Below are 16406 nucleotides of genomic sequence, written 5' to 3' on the forward strand. Positions count from 1 at the left end.
TTCTCGGGCCATGTAACCCTCGTGGGCGGCTTGTTGTGGCGCCTCGGCTGTTTTGCCTTACTAGGTGTCCACGTGGTCTTCTGTCCATACCTTTTTAAGGTTCTAGGCATTGGTTTCCTTTGCCTCTCAGGATGCTTCCTTTTTGGCGACGGATTCTCCTCTCAGCACAGGAGCGTCCCCACCCTTGGTTGAACTGCTTTGGGACATCCCCAAGGTCAACCCTGTGGACCCCCTATGGACCCTGAAGTAGAAAACAAGAGATATGGTAAGAACTTACCTTTGTTATCTCTGTTTCTACGAAGTCCATAGGGTCCACAGGGCGCCCACCCTGACGCACCTGGCTTCATATGGGCTGTGTTACTGGTCACCGGTTTCCCGTCTCCTTTTCTGTGAGTATGGTTCTAGAGTTTCCAGTTTTCTCTCTCTTTTTCTCTCCTCCTCCGGCCTTTGGCTACTTACAAACTGAGGTGCCTCTGGCTGGGGGGTGGGGTTATAGGGAGAGTGGACCCAAGTGCATCCTGGGAGCTAAAAGCTTTAACTGCGTGGTGCCCGGATTTGGTTCCCAACCTATACCCCAAGGTCAACCCTGTGGACCCTATGGACTTCGTAGAAACAGAGATAACAAAGGTAAGTTCTTACCATATCTCTTGTTTTCTCAACAGATGGAGTGCCACAGGTTGCCTACCACTGCTATATACTGTAGTGAGGTATGATTGTATTGCTTGGTGATGTGGACACCTTGTGGGGTCAGATAAATAGCAATAATAATTGTGCTGCTTTCCAGCTTTAATGGGGAAGATCAGTTGTAGCTGTTCTTGCTAATCCCAATTGTAAAGTGCAACGGAATATACTGGAGCTATAAATATTAATTAATAAATTACAGCCAGAGTGACCGGAGCAGTGATTAATTACATTTTTCCCAGTGTAAAACAAATCTTCAAATACACAAATGTGATATGTAACAAAGACATTCCCAGTGTCTCCGCCAAGTAACTAAGCAGATTTTTAGGTGGAAACCAGAAAAGTTTCCTTCTATAATAATGGATCTAAGGTAGTTGAAGGTCAAGTGCGCTGTCTAAATAAACCAAGCTAATTGCCGGGACACGAAGGACGGCTGATCTGCCCCCTAATCACTTCACGAAACAGGGAAAAAATACCTAAACAAGTAGTCCAGATCCGTATCAGAGTATGTCCAGGCTTTTATCACTTTTTAGTTTATTGAAAAGTTTAACACTTAGGCCCGTATTCAATTGCCGGCGAAAAGTCTCCGACTTTTCAGATGCCGGACTTTTCGCCGTCATTGCCAGCTTTGCCTCCGGAAAGGAATCGCATTCGTCCCCGCGATTCGCCCTATTCAGTTGCAAAGGACGCGAGAACGTGTACCGGCGAAACTTAGATCGGCAAAAAGTGCTGTCAGATTTGGGGTTATCAGCCTGATACCTCCCCCCAAAAGATGCACTAACATGGGGGATCACTATGGATAACCCCGAGTGGCCCTGCTGAAGGTATTTGGGGTACTTAAATGGTCTCAATAGGTGCTAATTAGCGTTTTTGCATATGGGGTTAAGAATAGCATTTAGCGATATTTTTTCAACAACATAACTAGTCCCAGCAAATTTGAAAATGGGGGCTAGCATGTTTAAAAGTTGCTAAAGTGAAGTTTTAAAAACATGGAAAAACCACCTGCCGCAAACACCTGCAAAGACAAAACACCTGGGGCATACTTGGGGACCCCCCTGGAGTCTATTTCGCTAGTTTTTATGTTTGTCCCCTAACTTTAAACTTTCTTGCCCCAAAACGAAAGTACCTTTTGGGGGTGTTCTAATGCTTTTTTTTTTACATTTTGACGCAGTTTACCTTTGGGGGACTGTCCTAACTGCACGGGGCTTCCCGCAACTTTGCACCCCAAAACTGCACTTTTTTCCGCCTCCTTTCATAGGCGAACCTGTTCAGTCTATCTGAATGCATTGACTTTCCGCTTAGACGAAAAGTCATTGCAGTTGAATTGGGCAGAAAGTTTCCGGCAGGCGAAATTACGTCATCGGCAAAAACGTTTAGCCGAGAACGGCTTTTCGCCTGCAATTGAATATGACCCTTAGGGCCATATTCAATTAGATGCGAAAAGGGCGTTGCTGGACTTATCGCCGACATCTGAGGTTTTGGGTGCGAAAAAGTATCTCACTCGTCCCCGCGTATCCCTGTGTTCATTTCTAAAATCGGCGAAAACGTGACCTGGCGAAGAGTACTGACATTTTTGGGAAAAATCAGCCTGACACCCTCCTAAAGATGCTGTGACATGCGGGTTCACTATGGGTACCCCCTAATAGCCCTGCTGAAGGTATTTTGGGTCTTTAAATGGTCTCAATAGGTGCTGTTTAGTATCTTTGAAAAAGTGATGAAGAATAGCATTTAGCAAGTTTTTGGGGGAACAATGAGTAGGAGTCTGTAAATTTGGGGTACATGAAAATGGGTGCAAGCATATCTTAAAGTGGCTAATGTGAACTTTTAAAAAATTGTGAAAAAACCACCTGGGGCACACTTGGGGACCCCCCCTGAGTCTATTTCGCTAGTTTAGAAGTTTGTCCCCCAACTTAGTTTTTTTCCGCCCCCAAAACAAAAGTACACTTTTGGGGTGTCCTGGGTAACTTTTTTACATTTTCTTGACACAGTTTACCTTTGGGGGACAGTCCAAGGGGTGCTGGGTGGTTTCTGGAAGTATGTACCCCAAAACCCCAATTCTGCACTTTTTTTCAACACCTATTCCTTGGTGATACTTTTTTGTAGGGTTCTATCCATTGACTTTCCGCACCAGCGAAAAGTCGGAAGAATTGAATACGGGGATAAGTCCAGATTGGCGAAAATGACGTCATCGGTAAAAAAACTATCGCCGATAACTGCTTTTCGCCGGGAATTGAATATGGCCCTTAGTGTTTTTATTGCTTTTTCTACTTTTTAGTTTAAAAAAAAAAAAAAAAAGTTAATTTGGTTCACTCTCATTTTCCATTTTTTTTTATTTCCAGTAGTACCAAAGCCAGAGCTTCGTATTGGAGAGAGGAGGTTCACACCCCCCAAACCAGAAGAGAAAGGTGACCATAAGAGAGAGCTGAGCCGTACTTCTGTTATCTGCTTTAGAAGTATTGCATGTCTTGATAATTACTTTTACATCATCGCTTAGGTCATGGTTCCCCCACCAGTGCAGAGTGTATCAGATGATGAGTGATGACAGGGGGTGTGACATGAGGAGGGGAATGGAGGCCGCAGGAAACCAGACTGAGCAGGGTCCACAGCAGCACATAGTAAATCAGGAGATGAGTTGTGTTAGTGAGGTCAGGGCTGCATGTGACAGGGTAAGTGTCATGAGGAATAGAGACCGGTGGAATTCACAGACTGTTATATAGTGGAAGGAGCAGGGTCCCCCAGCAGCACAGAGTATAACAGGAGATGAGTGATGTGTTAGTGAGGACAGGGGCAGTGACATGATGTAAAGAGGGGAAAGGAAGCAGCAGGAGGATTAAAGAAGCATGTTCCCCCAGCAGTACAAAGTACTGATATGTGGATATTGTATTGTCAAATTGTTCCTATATGAAACAAAGGGCCTGATTCAGAGCCGGATGCTATTTGCGCTCGCTCGTTCAGAAAAAGGGGCCGGCTATTTAAATTGAGCGCTCGCTCTTTGCGGTCTGTTGACGCCTCTATGTCTGAACGAGCGAACTAAATATGCGCTCGCTATTTTAAAAAAAACGCCCCCTGGCCGCTCGCATTCTACGTCATCTCCGCTATTTATTAGATTAATCGAGTACATCGAAAGGCGTATGAACTACTCGCAGTGCTTGTGGTAGCATTTTCCTACCGCAATCATGCGAGCAGTTCAGGCTAAGAGACAACCAAGTGATGTGGTCGATGACGCTGCTTTGTTAATTATGCACACCCTTAAAACGCCCGTTTTGACCGTTTGGCACGACTGCGTTCGGATCTCCACTCCCCGTTTTCAAGCCCCTTCCCCTGTTACCACCCACAAACGCCTCATTCTGTCACTTAAATTAGCAGGCACTCGCTATTTTGCGAGCACACAATTTCCGACCGCAATGACTGGTTCGCGCATGCTTATTACAACCCATACGCATGTGCAGTTGTGCAAACATCGCTCGGAGTGAACGAGCGGCCGCTTACGAGCGGCTCTGAAACAGGCCCAAAGTTCTTTCATCCAATATGACAATTATTAGACATGTAAGTAGTTTCAGAATTGTGTGTGCAGTATTTGTGCAGAAATAATATATGCCAGAATTCACATCGGGTGCAGACCATGTAGATGTAGTGCCTTTGTGCTTTATAGCAAGTGACGGATGGTCTGTCTGTGGCTGTGGTCGGGATGCTATAATCTCTGAGCTGGGAAATGCAGGCGCTCAGTTATCTTGTCTTTTCATTTGAAAACCAATTGACTTAAGAGAAGTTGGTGGACATCTTTTTCAGACAATATTGTTATGACTGGAGGTATCCATTTAAGTATACTTGTACCGGTATTAAAAGGGAATCTTGTTGTACAATAGCACCTCTGAGGAATATATAATACGACCAGTGTGGTCCCATCAGTGTTCCCCAGTCACAGAGGGGCTCATTTACACTTGGACACATTAGCAATTTTAATATCCTTTTAGATGTAAAAAATGTGTTTATTTATACATTCAGCTGTGTCCACCTCTCAGGATGTATCCAGCCCAGGGCCAGCAACATTTACACCAGATCTCTGCCATGTATGATTACTTCCAAACCAATGTACAGTGTATGCCAGGCATAGCTTATGCCAGCCACAAATAAAGTATACGCCAAGCATAGCTAGTGCCAGCACTAAATAAAGTGTACACCAGACGTGCTCAACATGCGGCCCTCCAACTAATGTGAAACTACACCTCCCAGCATGCCCTACCACAGTTTGCTATAAGGAACTGCTAAAACTGTTGCAGGGCATGCTGGGATGTGCAGTGCCACATATGCCGGAGGGCCGCATGTTGAGCACCCCTGGTGTGTACACCAAGCATAACTAGTGCCAGTTATAAATTAAATGTACACCAAGCATTCCTAGTGCCAGCTCTAAAGTGTGTACCAAGTGCCAGCTCTAAATAGTGTTCATCGTTTATGCCTAGTGCCAGCTATAAATGAAGTGTATGCCTAGTGTCAACTCTAAATAGAGTACACACTTTATATCTAGTGCCAGCTCTAAATGAAGTGTATGCCAAATATAACTAGTGCCAGCCCTAAATAGAGTATATACTGAGCAAAGCTAGTGCCAGCCCTAAATAAAGAGTATGCCGAGCATACCTTGTGCCAGCTCTAAATAGAGCTGCTCAGGAATCATAGGTTTCCTGTGTTCTGTAGCTCACACTTAATTACACAGTTTGTACGCTACATTCTACACATTTACAGTGACTTCAGCATCTAAGTATAAATCCCACCCACTGTACAGCCTCTGCCCTAGTTGCGTAGCTCACACTTTATTCGATTCTCACACCTATTTGCAGCAGCCGCGCCAAACAGCCCGTCTCGGCACGCCAGGTTCCCAGTGAAAATGTGAATACGTTATCCAACGATAGAGCTTACATAATAAGATGACCCGTACAACAAGAGTGAGAAGCAATGTTTAAACATCCGAAAATAAATACAATGACATGCATTTGTGTCTTATGGTGCATACGGTCAGATTTGCTAGATCATCGAGAACGATGTTAACGATTTGATGAACGATTTCTGACAGTATTTAAATGAATGAAATCGCCCAAATCTGACTGCAAGCACAGTCGATTTCAGATATCGTTATCTGACATGCGGGCACGGGCATCGTTTATCGATGCATGTCAACGATATGAGCGATGTAATGATTTTTACAATCGTTATCATTCATATCTTCCAAAAAATCTGACCGTGTGCACCCTTCATAAAACTCAGAAAAATGTTAAAACGTGTGTTCACTTTATGTGGGGGGTGAACTGTCACATTATATTATGGTTGTATTCCAAATGTTTTTTTTTTTTCCTCTGCTTCCAAACCTATTGCTTTTAGATCTAAATAGAACATTGGGCGGATTCAGACCCACTCGCGAGCGGCTGTCCGCTCGCAAGTGGGTCGATGTTCTGGACTGAGCATGCGCACGACGGAGGGAGCTCCGTCGTGCGCATGCGCCAGACGCGACGAGCGAAGGAAAGTCTTTCGCTCGTTGTGTCTGATCAAAGGGGGCGTGCTGTCGATGTTGATTGACAGCACGCCCCCTTTGGTAGGCATGCCGGGGGCGTGCCACCCTGGCGGGGGCTTTCCCACGGGAACGCCTCCCGTCAGAAGCCGGCCCACTGACATCACTAGTGATGTCAGTGGGAGTGATTTTGGCTCTGATAGAGCCAAAATCACTCCGGAGCTTGCGGTTGAAAACCTCAACCGCAGGCTCCGGCTCGCAGTTTCGATAGTCGCGATGGTCACGACCATCGCGGCCATCAAAATGCACGCTCGTATAGCCTGTGGGTGGTGACCCACAGCTATATGAGCGTCCAGGAGGACACTCCATTTTCATGGAGGCCGGCCCTCATTCAGAGCGTGCGCTCTGCTCAGAGCGTACGGCTCTGAATGAGGGCCATTGTCGATTAGCAATCATGGTTTTCAGAATGTAAGCATTTTGTACATTATATTTTTGCCTTTTGCCCTTTTTTTGGTGCTTTTTTCTCCTACGGATGCATTTTGGTATCCGCGGTCTACGCCTTTTCAGGTCTCTCCACCTCCTTTTGTAGTTGGTGACATAATGCATTGGGCTGGGCAGATCTCGCACCACAGCAAGCTATCTGTCCATACATTTTGTCAGGATTACCAGAACCTCTTGGAGATGTCATTTCCACTCATTCTGACAAATGAATGAAGATAAAAAAAACCCTCCAAGACACCGATTGGCTGACATGCATCGTGAAAGTTACCGGGAATTACCCTTGTCAAGAGTTTTAACCCAGTGCGACAAACCCACAGGAAGAAGGCGGCTATAATCAGGACCTGCTGCGCATGCCATGTAAACGTAGTCATACTGGAACACAGAACATGTAGACATCCGCAAGCCAACCAGGGCCAAGTAGGCACCGACCGATCAAAATATGACTACTAAAGTTTAGCATTGTTGGTAATACTTGTGAATACTATGTTTGAAATGATGCTGAGGGCCAGCGAGTCACTTATCACCAGCCAAGCGGAGCCCACTCGAAACTATTAGTCCGGGTAATGGCTCTGTTCCAGCCTTCCGTGGAGGACCCATGTTCTGAGAGACCATCCACAGCATGGCAGAGAGACAGGAGGTGGCCGAAGACTAGAGCATGAGAGGATGGCATCGGCGGGCATAATCCCCATCAGATTGAAGGAAGAAGTGTCATGGCAGCAGGTGTGCCACCCACATCACCCAAGCACGGGTCCAGGTAATTAAGCCCTCTTTAGTAGTGCCCTCTCTCCGACCTTTTCGTCTTGTGCATCCTTATCATACGGCTCTTGCATGTTATGTGCTGTGGTTTGGTTTTCGTTTCCCTCGCTGTCCTAAAATATGTATAATACAAACACATATGGTCCATTTTTACACACCAGCTTGTCCCTATTTCATGTCCTAAATATACATCATACTCTATGTGTAGGAATATAAATTGCGTAGGTCTAATTAAAAGCTACGTACGCTGAGTTTTCTTGGGTTTAGCATATTTTTTTTGTTTAAGCAGAGTCTAACCAGCACTACAATAACCAAATGCAGCTTTACTGGTGTAACCAATTTTCTAGTGTTGAGAAGACCTGTCCCCTGCCATTGGTGCAACTGGCTGCAAGTGACCCGAGCTGTTAGCTTGTGTAGCTCGTGTCTGTGTGGCAGTAATGACACTGCATGTACTATGTTTCATTTATGTATATTGCGTTTACAGATTGGGTGTTTTTAGCCTGTTTTCTTTGTTCATTGTAGTGTTATTTGATCTCTGTTATCTAATACGCTGAGTATTACAAATTACTGACTAATGTTGTGTTGGATTTGTTCGAATCATTTTTTAAAAATGTGATCCAGACATTAGGCACATTTTATGGAAAAGATGCTTGAGACTGTCTCACTGTCTGTCTTTACCGTAGACGCACAACTAACTATTGAGAAGAGGGCGGAAAGAGCAAGACACAAGCGCCTATCCTCTCTGCCGTATCCTCCTCTCTCTGTGAACCGCATTATGGAGCAGCTGCAGGAAGACATGGCTTTCTGCCGAGAGAACGCCAGATCACAGCTTTCCCTGCAGCAGGAGCAGCTTTCCCTGCAGCAGGAGCAGCTTTCCCTGCAGCAAACACAAATTGCCATTCTGTGGAAGCAGACCTCTGCCATCAAGGCCAACACCCAAATGATGTTGGCTTTGTTGGGAACACTATTACCACCAAGAAATGAGCCACCACAGGACAGCCTTAGCCAGGAGCTGGCATCTTGCACTGGTGAGGCAGAACCACAGGGAGCAGGGGGTACAATATCTGCCTCGGTTCCAGCAGTCACTGCCCCTCGGCACACCTGTTTCCCGCCAAGTCCACACAAGCCTAATCAAGGATCTCGTCGGAAAAGGCTTAGAAAGACTAAATAGTTTTTGTATTTACTGTTTTGTTTGATACATTTTGTGTTGAGCATAACGTGTTGTAATAACACAATTTTTTTTTTTTTTAACTCTCAACAAATATGTTATGCTGCAGGTGCCAAAGGTTTGGTGCCCTTTACCAGGTGGTCGAGTGAGATCTTGTTAACTAAGAAAACGATAAAATAGCGAAACCTACTGTAGCTGCTCGGTGTATGTAGGCAGCTTCCATTATATGGGCTGTATGTATTATTCACATGGGTATCCCTTGCATTGCTAATTTTATTTTATTGCAGGGTCTCAGCAGGAAGATGTCTGTGGATTAAAGTCCTAAGCACATCCCACAAGTACTGTTGAATGATAGGACCCCTCAGTCTCTGGCTTTTTTTCCATACACCAGGGATCAGTTTTATGATCTAATGGGTATTCTAACAAAATAGCTGCCTATTCCTCAATAGGCTCTCCTGTCGGGATGGCGATATTATGAACAATGGAGCACAGTACAATTATGCACTGCACATACAAGAGGGCTACTCCGAAACTGGTCGGGGCACCGAAAACTGGCTCTAATGCTGGGTACACACTGGCAGATATTTTGGCCGATCAAGATGTCTGTGAACGACGTTGTCCAGACATATCGCATTGGCACTGCTGCACAGCCGATGCCCAATATATCTGCAGATATATTGGGGCTTTGCGCTGTGTCCGACCGCCCGTACACTGGCAGCAGAGGCCGCAGAGAGGGGGACGCGACACACCCTCCGGCCAGCGGGACCCCCCGGCCAGATGAAAGATGATGGTTGGTCAGTGTGGATGAACAACCATCATCTGCAGACATATCTGTCAGGTGTGTACCCAGCTTTGGTGTAGACCAGAGAAGCTGGGTACACAATTCAATTCTTGTTCTGCGGCTGAATCACATAATTTTCGTTTTATTTTGTTATTGGGGGAAAAAAATTTTTTATTCTGTACGATATTTGTCCCTGAGCATTCTGTGATGAAGGGATAAAAGAAAATTGCTTTAACATCTATATTTTTTGAATAATATTTGTTGTAACTCAAATGAAGAAAAAAGAAAAAAAAAAAACAACTTGATTGTTTCGGCAACCCTACTGTGGGATGTAGTTAATATCCCAACGATCGGGATGCCAAGGCCTAATTTGAATAAAATATCTATTGTTTACAGAATAATATGTTGTGTTAGTATATTCCCCACCTAATACCTGCTCATGTTCATATTGCCTCTCAGCTAATCTTTGCTATATCCCCAACTTCCTCATTACGAAGGACTCATGGGTACTCCCAGGCTACGGAAGAGATTAATCACAAATGGATAGTGACGGCAATGTTTCCAGTTATGAAATACTCATTAATTGCGTAATGGTGGTACAAGGGTCACATACGTTGCATCAAATGTGACGTGCGGAAAATGAGCAGTGTTGTGAGATTGCTCTTATCTACAAAGAACCAATTGCAGATGAGAAAGGAGCTGAGGTCCATCGGGGATGCCTGTGTGATCTGCTACAGTATCTGATAAGAACCAAGGCTGGATATCCCTGATGACCCAGCTATCTGTGATGCAAGGAAACTGCGCAATCTCCAGAGGTTCCATGATGACTGGACATGAATCTGAACCAGCTTCCCCTTACTGTGCCTGTCATCCCAAAGAGGCTTACATGGGACCTTTATACCTCTTTCCGGGACCTTCACCGCTGGTTGCGCCATTGCTGCCACTGCATACAGACCGTTATTGATAAGAAATAAGTCTATCTGATAAAAAAAGGCAGAGGAATGTTCTGTTAATTGTGCTAGACCTTTTAAAAAAAAGTTAGTTTTAAGATAGGCTTCAGCGTTATTATTGTTCACATAGTGTATTGTTAACATTGTGTAATGAGTGTGTAATCAAGTGTGTGTGTGCGTAAACTGTTATATGTGACATCAATGTGGGGGGAATATGCCTTATGTTTCAAATGTAATTAACATTACACCGAAGATTAAAATATATAATACCACTTTATGTAATGCCACAGTTCTACTCTAATAAACAGCACAGATGTGTCTTACATGATGCAGTCCAGGGCTGGTGTTGTCACTGTAACAATAAGTTACACAGGGGTGATAGCCACAGGACCAGTTTATTGATCTAGGAATTCGGCAAACCCAGTACACAAATCTTACCCAGAGTTAGGCGCATTATCCCAGGCGGGGACAGTAGCAGTTATAATACTTTCTATCCACAAGACCAAGGAGTGTGTGTTACGTGAGAAGGCAGAAGTCGCATTCTTAATGATAATACGAAACTAAATACAAAAAAAATTGCTTGAAAAAATATCTTCCTCTTCCACTAGGGGGCACAGGGATGACACTGGGGTATAGCCTGGAGAGGAGAGTTTGGGCACCAATAGTTAATTAAAATTACCCACAAGCCCAGGCTCCTCTCCTCTACACCCCGACCCCAGCCACTGGGCCTCAGTTTGCATTTGGTGCCGGCAGGAGCTGGGCACCCGTTTATAAGAGGGCTGCTTTAGGGGTCCGCTGCAGTTGATTTGTTTTATTTATCTTCATTTTTACTTGAGTGGGATTGTAAGCTGACTGACCGCAGCACTGGCGACTGGGTCAGTGACTTTGGCCGTGGATTCCAGAACACTCGGAGCCGCAAGCCGGCGCTCAGTGGGGAACAGATAAGGCTGCTCCCTGCATGCAGAGAACCGCATGTTTGCGGCTTCTACTACCAGAGTAGGAGACCTGGCGGTACTGGTAGTGGGTGCTCCTGGTCTCCTGTACTTTCCACTAGACCACCAGGGATGTCATATGAAGCAGAGCGCTGCTTATTAACAGCAGTGGCCATGTTCCCTGGAGTTCAGCCAGACGGGGGAGGCGGGCACTCTGGTAGCCACTCCCCCAACCCTGGGGCTCGCTCTCCCTCCGCGGCCAGCAATCTAGCCTTGAAACCGGGGACTGTATGGCATCGTTGGATATCCAGGATGCCTATTTGCATATCCCTATACAAACCAATTATCAACACTTCCTCAGGTTTGCAGTACAAACCAGCTATTATCACTTTCAGGTGTTGCTCTTTGGTCTGTCCACGGCCCATCATGTGTTCATGAAGGTCATGGCGGTAACGGCAGCACATCTTCGCCGCAGGGGCGTCAGAATCTTACCTTACCTGGACAACTTGCTTCTTCTAGCTCAGTCTCCGACAATTCTCACGGACCACATCCAACTGACAGAGCTTCTACAGTCACACGGATGGATAATAATTTGTCGGAAATCTACGCCAACTCCGTCCCAGGAGATGCTACACCTGGGAGCCTTATTGGCTTCCAGAGCACGGTGTCTTCCTCCCTCTGGACAATATCTTGACCTTACAAACCAGAATATGCACCTTTCTCAGTCAGCGTCAGGTGTCCATACACTCGTGCATGCAGATCCTGGGGTCATTGGGCTCAACGTTCGATTATGGTGGAGTATGGCCCATTCCACTCCCAGCCTTTTCAAAGGGTCATTCTAAACGATGGATCAAGTCTCGCCCCTATCTCAAGGCACAGACTCTCATTCTTCCACATGAGGTACGTCTCCCTACTGTGGTGGCTTTAGCGCTCACATCTGGGCAAGGGCCGCCCCTTTTGGATTCAGGACTGGGTCCTACTCACCACCGATGCAAACTTTCGGGGGTGGAGGGCGGTGTCCTGTCACCTAACCTTTTAGGGTTGTTGGAGTATACAGAGCTCTGTGTCAGGTACAGCACTTCCTTCACGGACGTCCGGTAAAGGTGTAGGCGGACAATGTAACCACAGTGGCGTACATAAACCATCAGGGCGGCACTCAGTCAAGGAGCCAGGCAGAAAGTCAGTCAAATTTTCAGTTGGGCGGAGCATTATCTTCCAGCACTGTCCACTGTCTTCATTCCGGGAGTTCAGAATTGGGAAGCGGACTTCCTAAGTCGCCAGAAAGTTCATGCAGGCGAGTGGGCGCTGCATCCAGATGTATTCAAACTACTAGTCTGCCGTTGGGGCCTGCCGGACATAGACAAGATGGCATCTCGTCACAATCATCAGCTATCGAGATACTGCTCCCGCACCAGGGATCCAGAATCTCTCCTGGTAGATGCCCTGGCGGTTCCTTGGAACTTCTCTCTGATTTAGATTTCCTCTCTTATCTCAATGATTCCTCGGATTTTCCGCAAGTTGAAGCTGCAAGGCGGCATGTTGATCGAGGTGGCAACTGATTGTCCTCAGCACGTGTGGTACGCAGATCTATTGGGCCTCTCTGTAGACTCACCTCCGTGTCTTCCTCTGCGGCCGCATTTTCTGTCTATAGGTCCGTATTTCCATCCGGATCCAACCCACCTCGCTTTGACAGGGTGGCTCTTGACACATCCGTCCTAAGTGGAAAAGGTTTTTCCAGGAGGGTCATTCGGTCATGCTGCAGGCTAGGAAGCCTTCTTCGGGAAAGGTATCTACCACCTTGTTTGGTGAACCTACTTTTTTTTTTGTGTGTGTGTGTGCGACTAGTGGTTTTAACTCCAGGTCTTTCCGCCTATCCCGTATTTTTTCCTTTCTGCAGACCATCTGGATTTGGGCCTCCGGCTCTCGTCCTTGAAGGTCCAGGTTTCGACATGGCCAGTTCTCTTCCAGAGGCAGATAGTACTGCTCCTGGATGTGCAAACCTTGTTTCAGGGAGTTCTCCACGTTCAGCCACCATTTTTGTTTCCTGTGGCTCCCTGGGACCTGTCTCTTGTTCTGAGCTCTCCAGTCATCTCCATTTGAGCCATTACAGTCTGTTGATTTGCCCTGGCTCACTTGGAAAACTGTTTCTCTGCTAGCCATCAGCCGTCAGCCGGGAGGTTGTTGGATTTGAGGGCCCTATCACGTCACTCCTGGTTCCTTATTTTCCATTTTGACAGGGCTGTACTGTGGACTCGCCTGGGCTACCTTCTCAAGGTGGTATCCCGCTTCCACATAAATCAAGACATTGTGGTACCTGCATTCCAGACTGTGGATCCTTCTCAGCCAGAATTTTCCTTGGATTTGGTAGGGGCTCTCCGGCTTTATGCCAAAAAAACCAGAGAGATTCGCAAGTTGGATTCTGTTAGTCTTTGTCTTATATTACGTTTATAAGATGGCCGGCTACTAAACAGACCTTGACCTGCTGGCGAAGCTTCCTACCCCTGCCGTGGTGACTGCCCATTCCATTCGTTCAGTGGAGACTTCTTGGGCAGCACGTTGTGGGGCTTCGGCAGAACAGCTCTGTAAAGCGGCCACATGGTCGTCTGCTCATTCTTTCATCCGCTTTTACGCCTTTGAAACTTTTGCATCCTCAGACGCCACCTTTGGGCGTTCTGTGATCACTGCAGCTTCGGAGCATACCCGTCCATAGGGGACAGCTTTTCCCAATGTCATCCCTGTGCCCTCTAGTGGAGGAAGAAGAAAACGAGTCTTATGTGGCTTACCTGTTAAGTCTCTTTCTTCGACTCCATAGGGGGCACAGGGCGCCTACCCTGACGCACCTGACTTCCAAGGTGTTTTTTCTTTGTGACTTGTCTGGCTGTACTTTCCATGGTTTGTATGGTTGTATGTATGCCGGATTTCCTTCTCCTCTGCCTCGCTCCTGAGGTGGGCGTAAAAAGTAAACTGAGGTCCAGTGTCTGGGGGGTCGGGGTTTAGAGGAAAGGAGCCAGGGCTTGTGGGTAATTTTAATTAACTGTTTGGTGCCCAGGCTATACCCCAGCGTATATCCAATGCTCCCTATGGAGTCAAAGTAAGAGACTTAACAGGTAAGAAACATAAGTCTCCTGTTTCATCATACAGGTATATATACTTCTGCAACTACAGCTGAAGCTGGGTACACGATGGAGCGATGTTGTGCCGATTTGGACATATGCATATCGTGCAGGGTGTATGCACTATATGCCCGCTGCCGAGGTCGCATGTGTTGCCAGGTTTGATGTGCTGCTGTACAGTAAACCTGACTGTCACGTGCGTTGCTATACAGTGTAATGAGGTACAGAAAGATTGATCATTCCGTCGTTCTGATGTGTACCCAGGATCCGATATGTCGGCCGGGTACACACCGCTCAGTGTATACTTAAGAGAGTCGTCTTTATGTGAACAAGCCATTTACTATATTTGGCCTATGCTTGCCCATTCCGTTTTGTCCAGAGATACAAGTCAGAGATATGCAATACATTATATACAGCCTTGTGTGTATGCTGAATCGTGTATCTTGTGAATTTTGGGGGTTCATCTAACACTCAATGAGCCCCCAAAAGAACCTCGTTGTGTTGAGTCTGCAGGGGGCGTCCCATGACTGCGTCCTTCACGTATAGCAATCTTTGTGACCTTTACACGTATTTGTCCACATAGACGTCATTATCCGGGTCTAGGCATAGAGGCCCAGTGCAGCCAAGGTTGCTGAAATCCAAACGTTTGAATAGGTCGACAATGAATAGCTATAGACCATACAAATCCTCCATCGTTACTCTTACATTGCTTGTGTTCTACAGGTGTGACCCATATCACTGCACTGGTTACACAATCCTGCTTCCATGTATAGTGAGCCTTTCCTCGCCTATAAACAATAGATCGTCTGGTAGAGTAACTAGTTGTTGTTGCAGAGTCCTATTTAGTGCTGTATTTAGAATGATTTTGAGCCCCAGGAAATCCCAGAGAACATCTGTTGTAGTAAAGTAGTTTGAGCTCGTATGTAAGCAACTAATAAAATTCTATTCCATGTCTTGGTGTCGGGAGGGTGCAGGTTGTCTCTAAGCATTAGTCTTTATTAGGTGGAGCAATTGGAACTTTTGGGCCAAATGTAATAGGGTCAGAGAATACAATATGTGAGAGTTCAGCAGTAACCTGTCACATTGGTCGCATTTTATCTTCAAAATGGGAAAACATCTGGATGAGCGTTTAAATCGTGAGTTTTTTTAGTCTAAATGCGAGTTTCCATGTTCTCAGACTCTATTACATTGGCCGAGTTTTTACTGCTAAACTCTCACCCTATTACATTTGGCCCTTTGTTTGTTGCCAAATGGATTTATTTACATTGTCGTTGTCTTGATGTCTCTTTGCAGAAGAAAAGCCATCTTTGGATACTAAGCCTTCCAAACCAGCCGCACCTCAGGTACCCCCCAAGAAACCCATCCTTGTGAACAAGTCTAATAGTCTACAGAAGCCAGCTACCATCCCACCCAAACGGCCAGACAAACCAGCATTCTCTACAACCCCATCCAAGTAAGACATCTCGAGGAAAGCTGTGCTTGGTTGGAGAGACCATCTAAACCCCGATTTGTGTGCTTACTAATTACTCTGTACTTACAATTAGCATAGATTCCTAGAATCCTTCCCCTAGACGCTTACCGCACAGTGTCACTATCACCCCTGGTACTACTTACTGGTTCTATAAATTGATAAATCATCATCTTTGCTATATGTCAGACAACTATAGGCCTTACTCTGCCTACCAAGGTAGTCTTTTGTGCCTTACAGCTCACCAGGCTGATTTTGAATATTATTATTATTGTTTATATGGCACCATAAGTGTTCCGCAGCACCTTACATAAGTACATAAACAAGTAAGTGAACAAGAAGCCAGTGACTTACAGTACAATACGGTGCAGGACAAGGACATGGTTTATATACATTGCTGCATTAGCGACCATAACACTCACAATAAGCAACAGGGCGTAAGCAAGTATTAGGTGCCCTAGTGGGCAGTGAGGAGTAGATGAAATTATAAGTAAGGATAAGCACAAGAGGGTAGAGGGCCCTGCTCTTAAAAGCTTATATTCTAAAAGGGAGGAAT

General features: G+C 45.9%; 1 protein-coding gene across 2 annotated transcripts in view; it reads left to right on the plus strand.

Annotated features, from left to right (window-relative positions):
- CD2AP (CD2 associated protein) overlaps positions 1–16406 on the plus strand; it is a 137742-nt gene that overhangs the window by 98122 nt on the left and 23214 nt on the right. For both annotated transcript variants that reach the window (XM_088467274.1, XM_088467275.1), the window contains 2 exons: positions 3021–3086; positions 15676–15835. In XM_088467274.1, the coding sequence (XP_088323400.1) occupies positions 3021–3086; positions 15676–15835 (226 nt within the window). The remainder of the gene's footprint in view (positions 1–3020; positions 3087–15675; positions 15836–16406) is intronic.

Source organism: Taudactylus pleione, unplaced genomic scaffold (genome assembly GCF_031769625.1).
Source record: "Taudactylus pleione unplaced genomic scaffold, aTauple2 ptg000070l, whole genome shotgun sequence".
Taxonomy (NCBI): Eukaryota; Metazoa; Chordata; class Amphibia; order Anura; family Myobatrachidae; genus Taudactylus; species Taudactylus pleione.